This window comes from Python bivittatus, unplaced genomic scaffold (genome assembly GCF_059951505.1).
Source record: "Python bivittatus isolate LINGU-HERP-01145 unplaced genomic scaffold, Pbiv_v1 ctg000610_np1212, whole genome shotgun sequence".
Lineage (NCBI taxonomy): Eukaryota > Metazoa > Chordata > Lepidosauria > Squamata > Pythonidae > Python > Python bivittatus.
In genome coordinates, this window is record NW_028277088.1 from 20,559,666 (window position 1) to 20,577,322 (window position 17,657).

The following is a 17,657-nucleotide window of genomic DNA, read 5'->3' on the forward strand; positions in this document are numbered from 1 at the left end:
ATCTTGGCCACAGATTAATTAAATAAGTGCAAGAACACTACTGAACCCCTGATTCATGAAAATTTCTCTGAATTTCTCTTCTCCATTGGAGACAGAGATGACCGCAGAGTATGGTAAAAAAAAAAAAAAAAAGATGGTGGCTGTGACAGTGTGATCAAAGCTATGACTGTTTTTTACATGTGTTACATCACACATAAAACAGGTGGAGCTTTGATTGCACTAGTACAGGCAACATCTTGACTATTTTTACCATACCATGTGGACACCTCTGGTTGGAGGACATTGTAAAAACAAAATTTTCTTTCATTAAACCCAAATGAGAGTCAGCTGAAGTTGCAAACTGCAACATCAGAAGACTTGGTCTGATTTGGGTTCTTTCTTTTCCTTCATCTGAGGCACTTCGTATTACCCAGCCTGATGAAGACTTCTGGAGGACTTTAAAGCCTGCATGTTAATTGAATTCAGAGGTCCTGATAAGGTAATGCCCACCTGTGTATCCAAGCATATATGCTGGGTATCTGAGATGGCAGGGGATAAATGTGAGTAATTTTGGTTGGATTCACTCATACTGTTCAAATGTGATGTGTTGTTTTCCTTTGTTTTAGGACGTTATGTGAATCTAGCCAATTGTGCCTTAGTCAGCAAACCGAGATAAAACCATTTATGGCTTAAACCCTGTGAGTTCTGCCTGTGCTTGTGCCACGCCTGTTTTGTTATCTGCAGAAAAAAATGGGGTGGAGGTCTTTGTTCCCATCACTTCCAGGCAGCACAGTTGGTGTCAACTATGGATAATGGGGTTTGTAGTCCAACACTTGGGGGGGTCAGACAGAAGCCTAAAAAAACCACGACCAGAGGCGACGGACAAGGGACCGTCTCATCGCCTCCTGCCTGTCTCCCTCCCCACTGAAAGCGGGCCTTGCCCTCCGGTTCTTGCGCCGCTCCAGAATCTCACCCGCGCGAAGGACACCAGGGGGCGCCACGAGAGAAGCGCGGCTGGCTGGAACTTTCGGAGGCGAGTGGCTTTGCGCCTCCCTCGCCAGAGCGAGACGCGGGGGCGGCGGCGGCCAGAGGTAGCCCTGGGAGGCTCGCGGCGGCGGCGGCGGCGGCTTCCAATTCCGGCTGGCTGCTTCAGACCCAGGGGAGAGAGGGAGAAAGAAACGAAGCGAGGGAGCCGCTGCCAGGAGGATGTGGAGGCGGCGGCGTCGGTTGCCACCGCTGCTGACTTCGCCCGCTTGGTGCAGGCGCCGCGCGGCGGGCGACAGCACCGTCCTCTCGCTGCTTCTGCTGCTGGGGCCGCTGGCGGGGCCGCTGCGCGCCTTCAACCTGGACGAAGAGAAGCTCGCCGTCTACAGCGGCCCCGATGGCAGTTACTTCGGCTACGCGCTGGATTTTTACAGCCCTGCACCGAACGCGTAAGTAGCGCTCCTCTTTGATGGGCACGCGGATGTGCCTTGCTCGTTTGCGCTTGGAAATTGCAGGAGGAGGATGGATCTCGGCCGTTGCGATCCATCCACGCGAGCCACAGCGCAGTTGAGCCCCGGGAGATGCCGAGCGGAGGTCGGGTGACTGCTCTGCGGGGGCGATATACTGTATACACTTGCTTTTTTCCAGCTCCATCCTGTGCGTAGTCAGCGAAGTGCCAACGAAGTTCTTACTCTCATAATGCTGTTGACTCCGGCCGTACAGTGCAGAACTGCACAGGTTTGCCCGGAAACAGCTCCCTTGTTAAACATATTTCCAAGTAAATGTGCATAGCAATGGCGTAGCAGAGAATTAAGACCTACATAATTAAGATTCCTCACCGTTAAATTCAGTGGGATTGAATTCTGAGTAGAAATGTACTCTGTTGTTAATGGGGGTTCCATAGATTAAAGCAGTGGGGTTTCTGGAAAGATATTTCATAGTGAAGAAATGGTGGGCTTGCAACCCCATCCAAACCAACCTTCATCTTTTGCACAGTGTGCCAAAGAATTTAATGAGTGCTCTGATAATGATTGTGAATTTTAGTGGCAATACTGATTGCACAGCAATAAAATGGATGCAAATCCAGCACGTCCTATCTTTTAACTGAACTGTAGTGTGCTGAGCAGGAATCATCCAGTCACCCACACACCCTTTTGCTCTGGAGAAGTTTCAGTTAATATGAGTTCACTGAAGTCAGTAGAACTCCATAAAACTGCTATTCAGCAAAGTAGGAAAGTCATAAGGGAACATATATGAATGAGCTGTTTGGTCTGATGTTAATTTGCAAGCCACTTCAAGCTCTTCTTCAGAGTGTGGAGTCCTTGGTGTTCTCCGAGTTTGGTTCAAATTTCAGGCTAATACAGCTTTTCCTGAAAATGCACTGACCACCTAGCCTCAAAAGATCTGTACCAGCTTTCTCCAGCCACATGACTGGGAATCTTGAGAGATGTAGTCCCCACACATCTGGAGTTAACCCAGATTCAGCATACAGATTTCAGAGCTATACGTTCCATCTGTGAAGTTGGACAGGAACAGTTTATCAATGCTTTATATGAGTTAAAGAAAAGCTTTAAAGAAAAATTGATTTCTTCTGCTTCAACCCCCTGTGGAATTTGACATGCCTAAGATTACCTTTATTCTGCCTGAGCAGGACTACAGCAGGCGGCAGCATTGAGACAACCTTGGCTGATCCCACAAACTGCTAAGTAGGGGTCAGAACAGGTTAGGACTTGGTGTTTTGAGAGGGAGATTACCAGGAAGGCTCATGGCTGTAGAATGCAATTCCGTAGAAGTCTGGAAGAATGCAGTGGCCAACCAATTCCACATGGCTGCCAGGGAAATTCCTTAGATGTGTCCAAGAAATTACCAGAAATTGAGTTCAACAGTCTTTACCATTTTACTTAGGTAGGAAGTCAAATTACCGGTTTCAGATTTTAGAAGCAAGTTGTTTTCTACTGGTGGTAGGTATATTGGGGGCTCTGTCCTTAGACATCAAGGAAACATTCTGTTGCAAACTCTGAATTGTTGTAATTAAAATGAATGAGGAGATTGGCTTGATGAGATCAATATAGGGGTGAAGCCAGATTGGTACGTATGCCTTGTCTGCTTTTTCTACCCTAAACTACTTTATGTCTCTTAAGTGGATAGATGGACCAGTATCCTTGCACAAGTGAATGAAGTCTGTGGGAGGGAGAACTTCTATTTGTATATTTGTGGTGTTTTCTCTGTGGCATCCCATTTACACCTACAGCTCACCATTTGATACTACAGATAGAGGATGCAGAAGTGCGAATGGTGTTGCATCCCAAGTTTTAGGAGCAGACATGGACTGTAGAAAAGAGTGTGTTCTCAACATTGGGGAAATGAATCATGCAGGTATCTGGATGATTCTGAAGATTATATCCTAATTCCGAAACTTGGTGGCATGGATTGAATGGACTGGATGGATCCCAGAAGATGTTAATGTGTTGATGACCAGTTTAGGGAAGAGGTCTTTTGTATCCTTTAAATGATGATGACGACGACGATGATAATTGATGTGGCAATATCAGGGGACAGTAGAATAGAAGACAAAGGATTAGAGAAGATCACAAAGTATCAAGATCTGAAAATCAAAGTTGAAAGATTATGGTATAAACCGGCAGTGGTGGTCCCTGTGGTTATTGGGATACTGGTGCCATACCAACAAGCCTTGGACAGCACATAGAAAATCTGCACGTTGACAAAATGTCTATTTGTCAACTACAAAAGGCCACGCTAGTTGGATCTGCACATATACTATGCCGATATACTATGACATTCTAGGTTCTTGGGAAGAATTCAATACGAATGAAGCCCAACACCAGCTAAACAAGCGGCAGCTGTGATTTCACGTTGTGTATAATAATAATAATAATAATAATAATAATAATAATAATAGCTTAATTATAGTTAGCAATATATGCAACATTTTTCTAACATTTGTTCAAAGAGCTTCACAATTTTATCTAATTATAATCCTTATAAAAACATAAAGTCTCCAAGTTGAACTGGATCCCTAGTTACTACATTGATTCATCCATGTCATTTTCTTGGCAATCATATGGAAGTGGTTTGCCCTTGCCTTTATCAATTTTCCAGTCTAGTCTATAGCCCTAAGATTTCCTGATGATCTTCCATCCAATACAGATCAAAACCCTGCTTCGCTTTTTCAAGATTAGCCAAGATCAGCTACCAACTATGTGATACAATCCTTATAACCGTTCTGCAAAATGTTATATCCTCTGTGTGGCAGATGAAGTGGGGAAGGAATGTTTAAAGCTAAGAGAAAGAGAATGACTTGCTTAGAGCAGCTTTTCCCAATCTGGGTGTCCTCTATATATGTGGACTATATCTCCCAGAGTTCTTAGCAGTGGCAATTCTTGTTGAGGAATTCTGGGAAATGGAATCCACACAGCTGGGAGGTGCCTGATTGTCTTCATAGCAGCTGTTTAAACTGGGGACTTCCCAGTTTGTAATTCAACATCTTCAGCCCTTTGAATCTGCGTTTCACCCACTGAGGGCAATGTTCAGGTCTCCGTGATCATTTAATCCTTATAGTTGTATTTGATTGGAACATTTCTGGGATAACATTAAAAAAAATTCAGCACCTTTAAAAGCAGGGGTGGTTGAATGCATCTTCTATCAATGCTTTCTACATTATTATGTAGAAGCCTCTCTCTCTTTCCTTAAGAGCACACATTTGCCCTGAAAAAGACAAGTAATCATGCAGCTCTGTGCCAAAAGAAGGTCTTCAACTTGATCACTAAAAACTAATATATGAAATAAAGAGTGCTGGTGGGACAGGAGCTTTTACTAGCCTGGAACCCAGTGACCTGACTTCAAGATGAGCTGTGTCTGGCCTTCTATAAGCAAACAAATGCCCAGGGAAATGGGGGGAAACCATTGTTTCTTAGCTCTTGATATTTCTGCTCACCTCCTAAAAACACAGTTCTTTAGTGTTTATTGAGTGCCATAGATGATCATTTGACAATCTTTGCCATTTGACAGTCTTGGGGATTAGAAATGAGTTTTTTGCTCTTGCTTTGATTGCTGCTTTTCTTTTCTTGACAGAGGTGTAAGGTTTTTATCAGAGATTGGACAAGGGCTTCTGGAATCAGACCTCTGTCAACAAAGCAACTTGCTTGGACTCTTTCAGATTTGTGCTTACTGCTTTTCCCTTGCGTCTTTTGCAGAGTCAGTGTCCTAGTTGGAGCTCCTAAAGCCAACACAACCCAGCCAGACATAGTGGAAGGAGGAGCTGTCTATTACTGCCCTTGGCCAGCCACTGAGTGTAAACAGATCCCTTTTGATAATACAAGTGAGTAAATTGCTTCTGTGTCACCCTCTGCATGGGAGTGTTCAGCCAAACTCGGTCACTGATCATTGTCTCAGGTGTGAGCAGATTGGATGCTTCCTTTAGTTATGTCAGTTTGTCTGATCTAAATCAGTGCCTCTCTAGAGGAGACACGGCTCTTGGATGTTTTATGTATGTGCCCTGGGCAGAAGTCTTTAAGAGTCCCAAGAGAAATAATGTGATGTCATGATGCCCAGGTAGTGGACTTGTATGTCTTCCACTTTAACCAAGATGTCTGATTATTCCTGATTAGAGTTGAATGAAATCTATTCATCTACCCATTTAGGGGTTAGGTTTTTAGTTCACCAGTTTTTCCTTTAGATTTTTAATATCACTTCTAGAGAAAAAAATCGCTGGACCAGTTGCAATAGGCCAGGATTTGGACTTATTCTGGGAGACATATGAGGCAGCTGGAAAATGTGTATACTTATTTTTATTAACTGTAAAAATGTCTTGCATATCGACAGTAGTATGGGGCTGTTTGTCCACAGATTGATTCTCCTGTAATGCTTCAAACACTGTGCATCTCCCAATCATTACAGGAAGTGCTCCAAGGGAAGCATCTTCTAAACAAATACAGGTAGTCCTCACTTACTGACTGCCTCATTTAGTGATTGTTCAAAGTTACAACAGTGTAAAAAAAAAACAGCTTTGCAACCAGTCCTCCCATCATTCATTCATTCATTCATTCATTCATTCATTCATTCATTCATTCATTCAATTTGTATGGCCGCCCGTCTCACTACAAGTGACACTGGATGGTGAACAATCATAAAACAAGTTACTATCACATAACAAAAATTAAAATAGAGCAGCCGAGGAGGACATTATAATCCATGGTTGTTAACACAGCCAGGACCCTTCACGCACTCGGGGATCCAGGCCTGGGCACATAACCAGGTCTTTAGAGCCTTATAAAAAGGCAGCAGGCTCAGGGCATCCTGATCTCTGGGGGGAGGATGTTCCATTGGATGGGCGCTATGGCAGAAAAGGTGCATTTCCTGGGCCTGCTAGCTAGCATTCCTTTGCCAACAGGACCCAGAGCATGCCCATCCTGCCAGACCAGATTGCATAGGTAGAAACAAATGGGAAAAGACGGTCCTTCAGGACACCTGGTCCCAAGCCATGAAAGGCTTTAAAGGTGGCAACTAGCACCTTGAATTGCATCTGGAAGCATGCTGGCAACCAGTGCAGTTCACGGAGTAGTGGTGTTATATGCACCGAGTAACCAACACCATTTACTACTTATGCAGCTGCATTCTTCAACAGTAGAAGTTTCCAAGTGCTTTTCAAAGGCAGCCCCACGTACAGCATATTGCACTAATCCAGACAGGAGCATGAGTGACCGTAAGCAGAGTCTTCCAGTCTAGGAATGGGTGCAACTGGTGCACAACCCAAAGGTGTGCAAAGGCCCTCTTAGCCCTCTTCTAGCAGGAGCCATGAGCCCAAGAGGACCCCCAGATTGCGCACCGGGTCTGTCTAAGGCAGTGCCACCCCATCCAAGACCAAAGATGGAAAATCCTTAGCACCAGAAGATCCAAACATCTAAAGCCACTTGGTCTTGCTTGGGTTGAGCTGAAGCCTGTTGTGCCCCATCCAGGCCCGCCCAGCCTCCAGGCACTGGGACAGGACATCCATGACATTGCTCAGGCAGTCTGGGGTGGAGATATAAAGCTGGGTATCACAGTTGTATGATGTCTCATTTAACAACTGTGACGATATGCTTAACAAACAAATGGGAAATTATGTTGTAAATCTGTCATGGTCATTTGATTTTTCACTTAATGACTATGGAGCTTAGCGACAGAGTTGCTGGTCCTGATTGTGGTTGCTAAGTGAGGACTACCTGTACCCCCACTTCTTTGTAGACATGGCAGGTTATCTGTCTGTCTGTCTGTCTGGCCATCCATCCATCCCCAGCTAAGTTGTACATTTGAAAAAGTTGAATTTTTAAAAGGAAAAATAAGTTTTAGCCTGTACTAGGAGAGAAATACTCATTTCCAGAAAGATCCATGATGGAATTCTTTATATCCCTGTACCTCTGATTTTTTCATGTCTTCTTGATTTGACATTTAATTTCGTTTTTGTTTTGTTGTTGTTTTAAAAAGATATTTGATTTCAAATTTTGCATACATATTGGCTTCTGAAATTAAAATGTGCATAACATTGGGATTTAGCAGCCTTCTATATACAGTAAGAAGTCTTCTGTCCAGTAGAAGCATAAAGGCACCCAGGGTTGCATGCATATTTCTCTCAAAGTAATGGAGGCTGGATGGAAATTAACATAGGAATAATATGGATCACATCCAAAGGCCTCCCCCTACAACAGATGGTTCTTATTTAATTAAAGGGAAAACACATTTGAAACAATTTGTGCTGTTTATGTTTTCTGTTGTTTCTCTCTGTATGGCCCTCAAAAACCATTTATTGCTAGTGTCTTCTGAAACACTAAAACTGAAAGGCTTTCATTTAAACAGATCTGATTGTTAGAAGTGACAGCTATGATTCATCAAGCTCAGCGTAGGTTTTTCTGGTGCTTTCGTGAATGCAAGAGTGTATCCACACTCATTTTGATGCCAGAACTTCTCTAGAAGAAAAAAACGAAGTCAGTAAGGTGTTATCTTTCGAGTACATCAATATCTCCTGTTAAAGACCTCCCTTAGGAACAAATAGGAGGCTGGATTTTAAGCTTAGTTTGCCTATTGGCAAGCAAACCCTGAAGGATAAATTGGGCCAGAAAGAAAGAATTGGTAGTATAATTGCTACTAGCTCTGCCTCAGCACATGAAATAGTTGACAGACAATGGAGTTAAATCTTAAGAAATTATGCACAGTCTCTTGTTAGTGATTCACAAAGAAACAATGGTCTTTTGCCCCCAGACATTTATGTTTTCCTATGCATAGTTCCCAGTCTTTTAAATGTGGCATCAAAGTCCTCTGTGGGAAGAAAAGTAAGTCAAAGAGGTCACAGTGGAAGCCACATTTGATCAGGAGACAAGGTGATTTTTAATACATAATTTTTTTTTTTCTCAGCAAGTTAATCTGGGACCTCCAGCAGGAGTAGAGGTAGACGTTGGAGGAGGAGGAGGAATCATTGGTGAAGCTTTGAATGAGCTACCATGGATTAATAAAGGTTTCTGCCTCCTTTCAGCTGTTCACTGGTGGTGCCGACAAAAAGGCTCCCCTCCCCTAGATTAAATGCTGATATGAAAAAAAAAAAGCTTAAAGATCAGGAATGAATTATGTGAAAGGAAGGTGAGCTCAGTTCTGGACCCAAAATAAGTTCCTGCACTGAATGTATGTTCAGGGGCACCTTGCTCATGAATGCTAAGCATATGTGGCTACCATTTTGAATCTGGTTCCAATTGGTGTGTCTTGGGGCTCCATCACAAAGTAGATTCTGCAAGCCCCTGATCTACCGGAAGGGTGGTGACATTAAATGAAGAAGATTCTACACAACAGCTGGAATGTAAAGCTTATCTATATTCTTGTATATCATTTTTATCTGTTGGAAATAAGTGGATATTACTCTGGTTGTGATCTGAACTAGGAGTTATCTTTTGTGATGTGGCATGGAGAATCCTAAAGTCTCTTTAGCAAAGAGGTATTTTAAAGAAGCAGCCATTAGTATCTGCTGTCCTGTCACCAAAGCAGATTTATGTTGTTTCTTAGCGAACCACCATTTTCTCCCCTAAAGGATAGCATTTATCAAGCTCTCTGATGTGCTTTACTCCATGTTTAAAGGTTCTTTTAATTAAAAAATAAATATAAAAATGGGAAAGGAAGGCTATAAGGAAACCATCATTTGCCAGTGCTACTTTACAGGAATGCCACCATAGTAACCATTTTGTGAGTAGGCCCATTTCATGGCAACCCTGTTACACAGTTGCATGTTAATTCTTGGAAGTGCTGTAAAGCTGTCGAGTCCCATCTTATGAAATAAAAGAAATAAGCCAAGAGTTTAGACCACTTAACAGCTTTAAAAATAAACTCGTGCTCATAAATTAACAAGCCAATATGTCCATTCATAATTAAAATCCAGACATAAAACAGCTGAGAAACAGAATTCTGCCTGCAAGATGGACAATGAAATGGATTAGATTCAGACCAATCTTCACATCCCACTTGTGATACCATTATTCTGAGGTATTTGGGCAAATATCTTGGCAGAATGGAACAGAGCTTCTGAAAGTTTATATCACCTTCTAGTCCTCCCCTAGGTCTTCTCATCCTCTGCACCCCAAAAGATATTGGGAAAGAGTACAAGTTAGGAATGGAATCCAACTGCTTTAAATTTTTAATTAAAAAGTGAGTGCTTCAAATATTACAATCATTTTATAGAAGACTTGGAATTACCTTTATCAAAGTTCTGGGTGTGACAAAAAGGATAGAGGAGGATAGAGGAATACTATTAAAACAGAATATTTTAGGTGCAGAAATTTGGCGTAAGTTGTACATACATATTTAAGAATAAATTCCGTCTCTTTAGTAAATTTATTTTTGCATAATAAAATCATTTAAACATTGCTATTACTTGAAAACAGACTACAGAGAACAGTCGCAGGCAAGAAGATAAAAATATCAGACTGTGGATCACATTCCTATTTTGGACCCCATTTCCAGTTTGTTCTTAAATGCTGAACACAAGACTCCTTTGAAAGGTTTTTCACACTTGGAGGGGAGGCTGTTGCTTTCTCTCCACTGTCCCTGACTATGTTAACTTTTTGGATTGTATATGGGACTTCTAATCTTTCCATGCAAGGAAACGGCACAACAGACTTGGATGAGTTTCTCAATCCTGTTGCCAATAATAACAGCCATATAGTCAGTGGACCAGCAATGGGAAGGAGATAACTTTCTACAAGTGGTTTTCTTGAAAAAACAATAGCAGTTATACTTATGTCTTGTATCAATTAGAAATGATTGTATTCTGCCTTGGAGTTGCTCAGCCACCTTTTTCTTGCATTAGGATATACACAAATCACCAAAAACCTGAACAATCTCAGCCAAATCTTGTAAGGTCTCACCACAGTCTCACGTTGGGTGAATTTGTGAAGGGTGGGGGTATTGCTGCCCCCCAGGGTAACACTACTCTGCCATCCCAAAGTGTTATACAGTGCAAATGCCAACTCAGTCCAGTAGCAGTCATTAGTGATTTGAACATGCTGCATCAAAGCTGACCCTATCTAGTTGAGTATCCTGAGTCACACAGTAGCCAGGTAGACGCTTCCAGGAACCCTTTGGGCAGAAAAATAGACTTTATAAATCCATTACAAAGGCAATCTGGAACATTAAAGAATCATATAAATTGGAGCAGGTTCAGAGAAGGATAATGAAGATACTTAGATGATTAGGAACAGAGTCCACTGACAAAGAGTTTGAAGGAATTAGGAATGTTTAACCTTGCAAAGAGAACATTGAGGAAGGATATGGTAAGATTATTCAAGTACCTGAGAGGATGTCACAAAGAAGAAGACCACGATCTGTTCTCCATTGTCCCAGAGTGCAGACATGGAGTAATGGATTTGAATTACAGGAAGGAAGATTCCAGTTGAGTATTAGGGGAAAAAAATGTTACAGTGAATGCAGTTTGACAATGGAACCAATTATCCAGGCTCTCCAGACTTTGCTTGTGCTAAAGTGGAGGCTGGACAGCCATCTGTAGGGCTGCTTTAATTTGGATTTCTGTCCAGAGCAGACAGTTGGACTCAGTAGCCCCTTCCAACTCTATGGTTCTATTATCTTCCACTGTTGCTGTTTCCTAGGAATTGATATTTGAGACATTTCATATTTTCAGTATAATCTAATAGTCTAAATGATATATTTAATGAAACAAAAAAAGATCTATGTGTATGTGTGTGTGTGTGTGTGTAATAAGCTGATACGTTTCTTGGTCTAGATTTATTATTTTGTAAGTTGAATATGTATATCATCATTCTAGGCAACAAACACTCTCGAAAAATGCTACAATTATATTGTCATTCTCTGATCTGCCAGAAGGGGTAGCTAGAGAGCAACCTAAAATGAATCATCTTCCCTGGTGCAAAATGCTAAATTATTGAATATGATTCAATATGATGTCCAAATTCTTCCCTTAAAGATGTACCTCAAAAAACTTGAGCAGAACTGTTTCTTCTGTATCCTCCTAGTGCTGAAGTCCACAGCACCAGAGGAATGCTGCTCATAGATCCCTTTGGTATGTGCTGAGTTGTACATTAAAAAGTACAGGTTATGCTTTCCATTCAAAGTAGGGACCCCATGTCAAGAATCAAGGAGGGACTTGGCAAAATATAAAGCTGAGATAAGTCAGTTTGTCCAGAAACAGAGCTGGTTGTAACAAAATCCAGGTACTGTTTAGGGAAAGAGGATTGTGTATTGTGTTTCTCCAGAGGTTTAATTACATGAAAAGATTATTAACAATGATGAGGAGGCCCTGTGAGAGATATAGTATGAAATAAGATTTAAGTGTCAAAAGAACTTTTGAAAAATAATATTCTCTCACTGCTTTGGGATACCAGAGGTTTGAGGATGCCAATTTTTCCTTTAAAACTGAAGATGAAGTATTTAAACCTGATTATTTTTATCAACTACCTTTTAAGGAAGGAAAGAAACAGATGCAAGCTATCTTGCTTGGGCTCAGAATTTAAGGTGTATCCTTCTCCCTGTCCCCGGGAGAGGGCTTAGAAAAGGGGCGGGGCTTCAACTGCATGGTTGCAGTTACTATCTTGACTTTTTGACCCCACTCCAGTGGGCGCCCTTGTATATAAGCCAGAGATGGGGCCACACTTAGTTTTTGCAGAGGTTGAGGACCATGGTGGGTGGAGTTATGATGCAAACTAAGTTGGGATGTGTCACGCATGTGGTCGGGGACAGTTCTGGTTTCCCATATGAAATTCTTATTGGAACTATATTAACTCTATTTTATTCTTTCCTTCAGATTTATCTCCCACGTTTTCTCCAGGAGCCCAAAGCTTTCCTATGACAAACCTTTATGGTAGCTGGGCTGAGAGATAGTGAGATTCTATGGCATGGGCTGCAGTTGAATCTGGGTCTCCCCAGTTCTGCTCTAGCAACTTAGTGACTACCCTACATTGGCTTATACTACAATTTATGCTATGATTTCGATGTGTTTTCTACCTCAAAGTGGAGAAGTACGTACCACCAGTTGTTGGTAATCTGTCTGAGAAAGGTCTGTGAGCTATTTTTAAAAAATGATTCTGGCGTCCATAGATAGTCCTGGTATTGCTCACTTCTGCCAAAAACGATAAACTGCTAGGAAATAATCATTGCAGAAGATACTCTAGTACAACTGCAGTTTTTTTGATCTCATGTTGATATTGTGTTGAGTAAAACTATTACTGGCCTCAAGGAGAATACCTTGACATCTGGAATAACTAGATAACTAGATAAGATGTTGAGATCTGGATGATTTTTTATTTTTATTATTTCATCCTGTGCCTCTTTTTTTAAACGGTGGGACTAATTGAGTGCAGCCTACATGCTGTGTTCCATTATTTCTATATGTTTATAGATTTGTGGACTCGTAGAAGTTCTGCTAGTAATTAGTTACTGTATTTTAATAGATCCCACTGACCATTATAGGCACCAGGACTGCCATATATAGAAATTGCTTCCATGTAGGAAAATTTTGCTACAGCTGTGGCTGACGATGGAACATATGGTTGATACATTTTGTATGTATAAGGAAACCTTGCTCAGCTGTGTGTGTGAAGCAGCTCTAATTCTATGAATATTTTAAGAAATAAGCTAGCTAGCAAGGGGGTCAAGAAAGCCACTGATTTATGATGAATTATAATGAATGAGGGTCTCAATATCATAAATAAAAATAATTGGTCTCAGGGCCAGGGCCAGAGTCCCCTAGGATCAAGTTTGAGGTAGATTTCAGCAAGCCGCCCTCCATCCTGTTCTGTTCTCACAAACAATGGTTAGGTGGCAGTCCTACGGTGAATGTATTCCGATTGACCAGTGCAACAAAGCACAGAGTTCTGAAGAGAGGTATGGATGAGATGACAGCAGCCACAGCTACCTTAATTTCCCTAGAACATCATATGGCTCAGAGCCATTTTGGAGAAGATGGTTTCTGCTTTGTCCAGCAGCTCCGCTCTGGAGGGACCACCATTTTTTAATGGAATGTTAAAAAGAGTAAAAGAGGAGCATTGGGCTAATTCTGGGTCTGAGCTCAATAGTTCCAGGCTATTTTTGGTAGAAAATAAATTTTCAGAGAGGTAAGGGTATTTCTAACCTTTTTAACCCCTGCACCCTCAAGCAAGCAAGCAACTCAAGGGTGCATTTCAAAAGGTGATGCCTTAAAGTCCCATCAGAATGTAAGTTTCAGATATTTTATTAGAAAGATATAATTTTAGAAGTGTATGCCTTTTCCATTTTCACCTGAAATATGCATTTAAAGAAGGCAGTATTGGGGACCATGAATGATTGTTGTGTCTGTGGTCGTGTCCAGGGCAAAGTGGATGACATCAATGAGATCTCACAATTCCATGTTGCTGGTGGCAATGACCAAGTGAATAATATTCCATTTCCTTTGGGGAAAGACTATAGGAGATACTGGCTTGACATATATATCATGTTAAGACAAGATTTGTTTTGCCTAACTGTGATGCGTTTAAAAAATGTTTTAAATTTATAAAGCTGGATTGCTTTAACAAAGGCTAATCAATGAAGAAACAGTCTTTTCCTTCATCTAATGCTTTATTCTCTCCTTCTGAATTTCCTGTATTTTATGGGAACACGGGGCAGGGAGCGCTGGTTCTGCTTTCTGATTCTGGCCAACTGGAGCTGTCTCTTTGGGTTGCTGATTCGACAATCATCGGAAATAATAAAATAAATTATTTATTTAATTCATTTAAAATATTTATATCGCCAACATTGTGAGAGATCAAGCATCTATCCTGATGGGTGATGTGACTTTCTAAAGAAAGCAGCCATAGGTGTGGGGGTGAGAGAATGATGAAATGCATCATATGTGGGTGTAACTTTGTGGTACAGATACAGAAGGGTGGGGCTTGCATTGTGCTGACACAATGCACATTTTGTCACTTTGGTGTCATCCCTTAGGAACGTACTCCTAAGGAAGCTGCAAGGCTGGAAATCACATGGATCAGTAGCTTGTAGTTTTGTAAGAACAGGCAATACATTTGAGGGATCTGGTAACGATGAATTATGATTCTGTATGTTGGGTGCAAACCCAGCTGATTGTACTTTCATTCAGTAAACCACAATAAATAAACTTTGGCTTACTATGATGTGTTAACCCAGCCTGTCTGTTCAGTCTTTTTTCTTCAGACTAGCAGAAATTCTCCAGATTTTCAGAATCTCCCAGTTGATCATTTTGGTTAGAGTAGGGCTACCAGATAACCCACTAAATGACAGCAAAGTTATCTGGCAAGCTCTGACTCTTTGCTGCCATCTGGCAGTCAACTGGAGTTTTGCAGCCTAGATACAGCAGCCTGAAGCTAGAGAGATATCAGAGATTGAGCTTTCTGCATACAAAGTCTGTTTCCTGATGCTGATCTTTGTTTCTAACTTTGTAGTAATGGGGAAATTCTGTTTGTTGATGACAGAGACTCAACGAATTAGCAGATCTAGGTTTATTTATTTATTTATCAAATTTATATAGCTTCCCACCTCATGAATGTGACTCTTGATATTGAATTACCACGGCTAACCTCAGGAGAGGTTCCCGATTACAGTATAGAGCAGGGAGCCTCCTGGTGATGGCTAGACATTGCAGTTGGAATAGAGGCCCAGCTGAGGGAGGAGGAAGGGCAGAGCTAGAAGAAGTGGGGAGAGGCGATGTGCAAAATGTTTCAACCTTGAAGTGGACATTTTGAGTGTGCATGCTCAAAACAGTATGTATGTCTTGAGTCTTTTGCTTACAATTCAAAACAAAATGTGGCTGTTTGGAGTGATAATATTTGGTGAGTTTCTTTCATTCTGAGTGCCGCTGTGGAGAAAGTGTGTCTGTGTGTGTTTACTTTTTCTAGCCTAGCCAATATAGCAGATGGATCCAGTCACGTCCCAGTTGCTATTGGGTTAGACAAATGGGCATGCAGTGTTGAAAGAAAAGCAGCAGTGAGGCCATTGAGCATACAGAAGAAGAAAACAGTATGCCTGCCAAAAATATGTTCTTAAAAAAAACTTTATGAAGGAGAAGATAACATTCATATTTTTAGATAATGAAGAAGTGCTGGTGCACGTGTGCTATAGTGTTTTACAAATGAGTGTTGCTAATGCTATTGAGGTGGTATAGATACAACCTCAGTGCAATTATGGTTTGTTTCTTCAGCTTGAATGTCCTATTGCTGTTGAGCTTTTAAAAATTCAGAAATTCTGTGTTGCTTTGGGCTGGTTTGTTGAGCTTTGGTTTATGTACCCCTTCTGTGCATGCTCTTGCGTCATCTGCTAATGTTAATGTTATTTATGCAGTTTATTTGAAGGGATGCTCTGTGATCTTTTCAGTGAGGTATTTTCACTTTAACAAGACACAGAAGCCTCGTTTGATGGACAGACTGAGGGGAAATGGCCGCCCCACTCTGAGGTTTCAAAGTGGGAGCCCCTTCATTTCATCTGAGAGCTTTAAAGGTATGCTTTGAAGCTTCATCAAGGCAAAGTACCCTTTTAAGCTTTGCATACATAGCTTTTTTTCTCTCTGCCATCTGTGCAAGCAAAAACATCAGCAAAGTTGCTTTTTCTGGGCCTTTCTGCTGGGCAGAAAGGCTGTAAAACAAAACAAAAGAAATCTGTTATTGATCTTATTAAGTTGGTAGTGTGGTAATGTCAATGGAAAAATTGGCAAAAACTTTTTTTTTTTTTTAAAGAAATGGAAATCTTAAGAAAATCCCATAGCGTGATTTGTGCTTGGCTGTCTGAGACTGGTTTATCTCTATGCTAAGGTAAATGGCAATTAAAGAGAATGCTAAAGAGATCATCTGTGTTGCCCTGTTAACATTTTGGCTTAGCATTATAGGATTTAGTTGAAGGAGTTTCCCAGTAGAATTAAGATTTTTTTTTTTCTGATAGCAAATATAAGCAAACCCACTTTAAATGGGGACAGCAGAGTTGTGTTCCCATTATTTCCTATGGAGATTTGTTTTAATGTTTTCAAAAATGTTTTGAAATTCAATACCTGCTCCTTTTTCTGCAGGTTAAATGGCTGATACAGTCATCACGGACTAGCATCCTATACTGGGGAGCAACTGGCCATTTAAATCACAAATCTGCCTTATGTGTGGAGGGAGTCACCTGATCCCTGAGAGCCAATAGAGTTAAAGAAAGGGTTCTGTCAGGTTTTTGGGCGGGAAGAATTGTGGGGGGGAGGGGGGGTTGAGACAGTTGGCTGGAGTCCTAAAGGAGGAGGTTACCATAGGCAAGTTTGGAAATCGAGTTGTTTGGCTGTATCTACAATTGGATTAGGGTTTTTTTTTAATTATTTAATCTTTTTTTAATTGTGTGTGGAACCTTCTTTTGGTACCTTTAATAAAGTTGATTTTTGTCTAAATCATGGAATGAGTGCGTTCTAGCACTCAGCTTGGCTCAACTATGGATTTCCAAAATTATTTTTTGGTTTCCCTTTCTGTATTTAGCCAGGGCAGGGGTAGAGTGAGGATTTCCCATTCAACCTTCTCCTGCTTCTCCCAGAGGGGAAGTGAGAAACAGGTGGTACAGGTAATCCTCACTTAGTGACTGCCTCATTTAGCAACTGTTTGCAGTTATGACAGTGATGAAAAAGTAACTTTGCGACCAATCCTCGCATTTGCGACCTTCACAGGTCTGTAAAGCAAAAGAAAGCTGAAATAAGATCATAACCAGTCATGGTTTCACTTAGCGAGTGCTTTGCTTAATGACTGAGTTGCCGGTCCCAATTGTGGTCGCTAAACAAGAACTACTGGTAATGTAGGGACCTACTATTCCAGTTGCTGTTCATCTCCAGGCATGAGTTACCTCAGAAACCAAGAATCTCAGAGAGAGGGGCTGGTATGACCCTGAGGGCACCTTCCTTATTATGCACCCTATCTGGGTGTTTTTTGGGGGGGGCATATTTCCCATAGACTGAATGTTCACAATGTTTGAAGTTTTGTTTCATTGCAAGAGAGTCCACTTGGAACATTTTTTTCTAAGTTCAGAACAAAACACATAAGTCATTTCCTGCAGTTCCCTTAGAGCAGTGTTTCTTAAAGTATGGCTGAAGGACCCCTGCCCAACCCCAGGACCATTTCAGAGGTCCATGAAATCAAAATTATTTGCCAGATATTGAAGATGCCGTATTTTTCCGACTATAAGAC

At 41.3% G+C, this 17,657-nt stretch overlaps 1 protein-coding gene across 2 annotated transcripts in view; it reads left to right on the top strand.

Annotated features, from left to right (window-relative positions):
* Positions 1–1,099: 1,099 nt before the first annotated feature.
* ITGA8 (integrin subunit alpha 8) overlaps positions 1,100–17,657 on the top strand; it is a 132,375-nt gene continuing 115,817 nt past the window's right edge. For both annotated transcript variants that reach the window (XM_088150471.1, XM_088150472.1), the window contains exons 1-2: positions 1,100–1,412; positions 5,178–5,302. In XM_088150471.1, the coding sequence (XP_088006597.1) occupies positions 1,186–1,412; positions 5,178–5,302 (352 nt within the window). In that variant the 5' untranslated portion in view covers positions 1,100–1,185. The remainder of the gene's footprint in view (positions 1,413–5,177; positions 5,303–17,657) is intronic.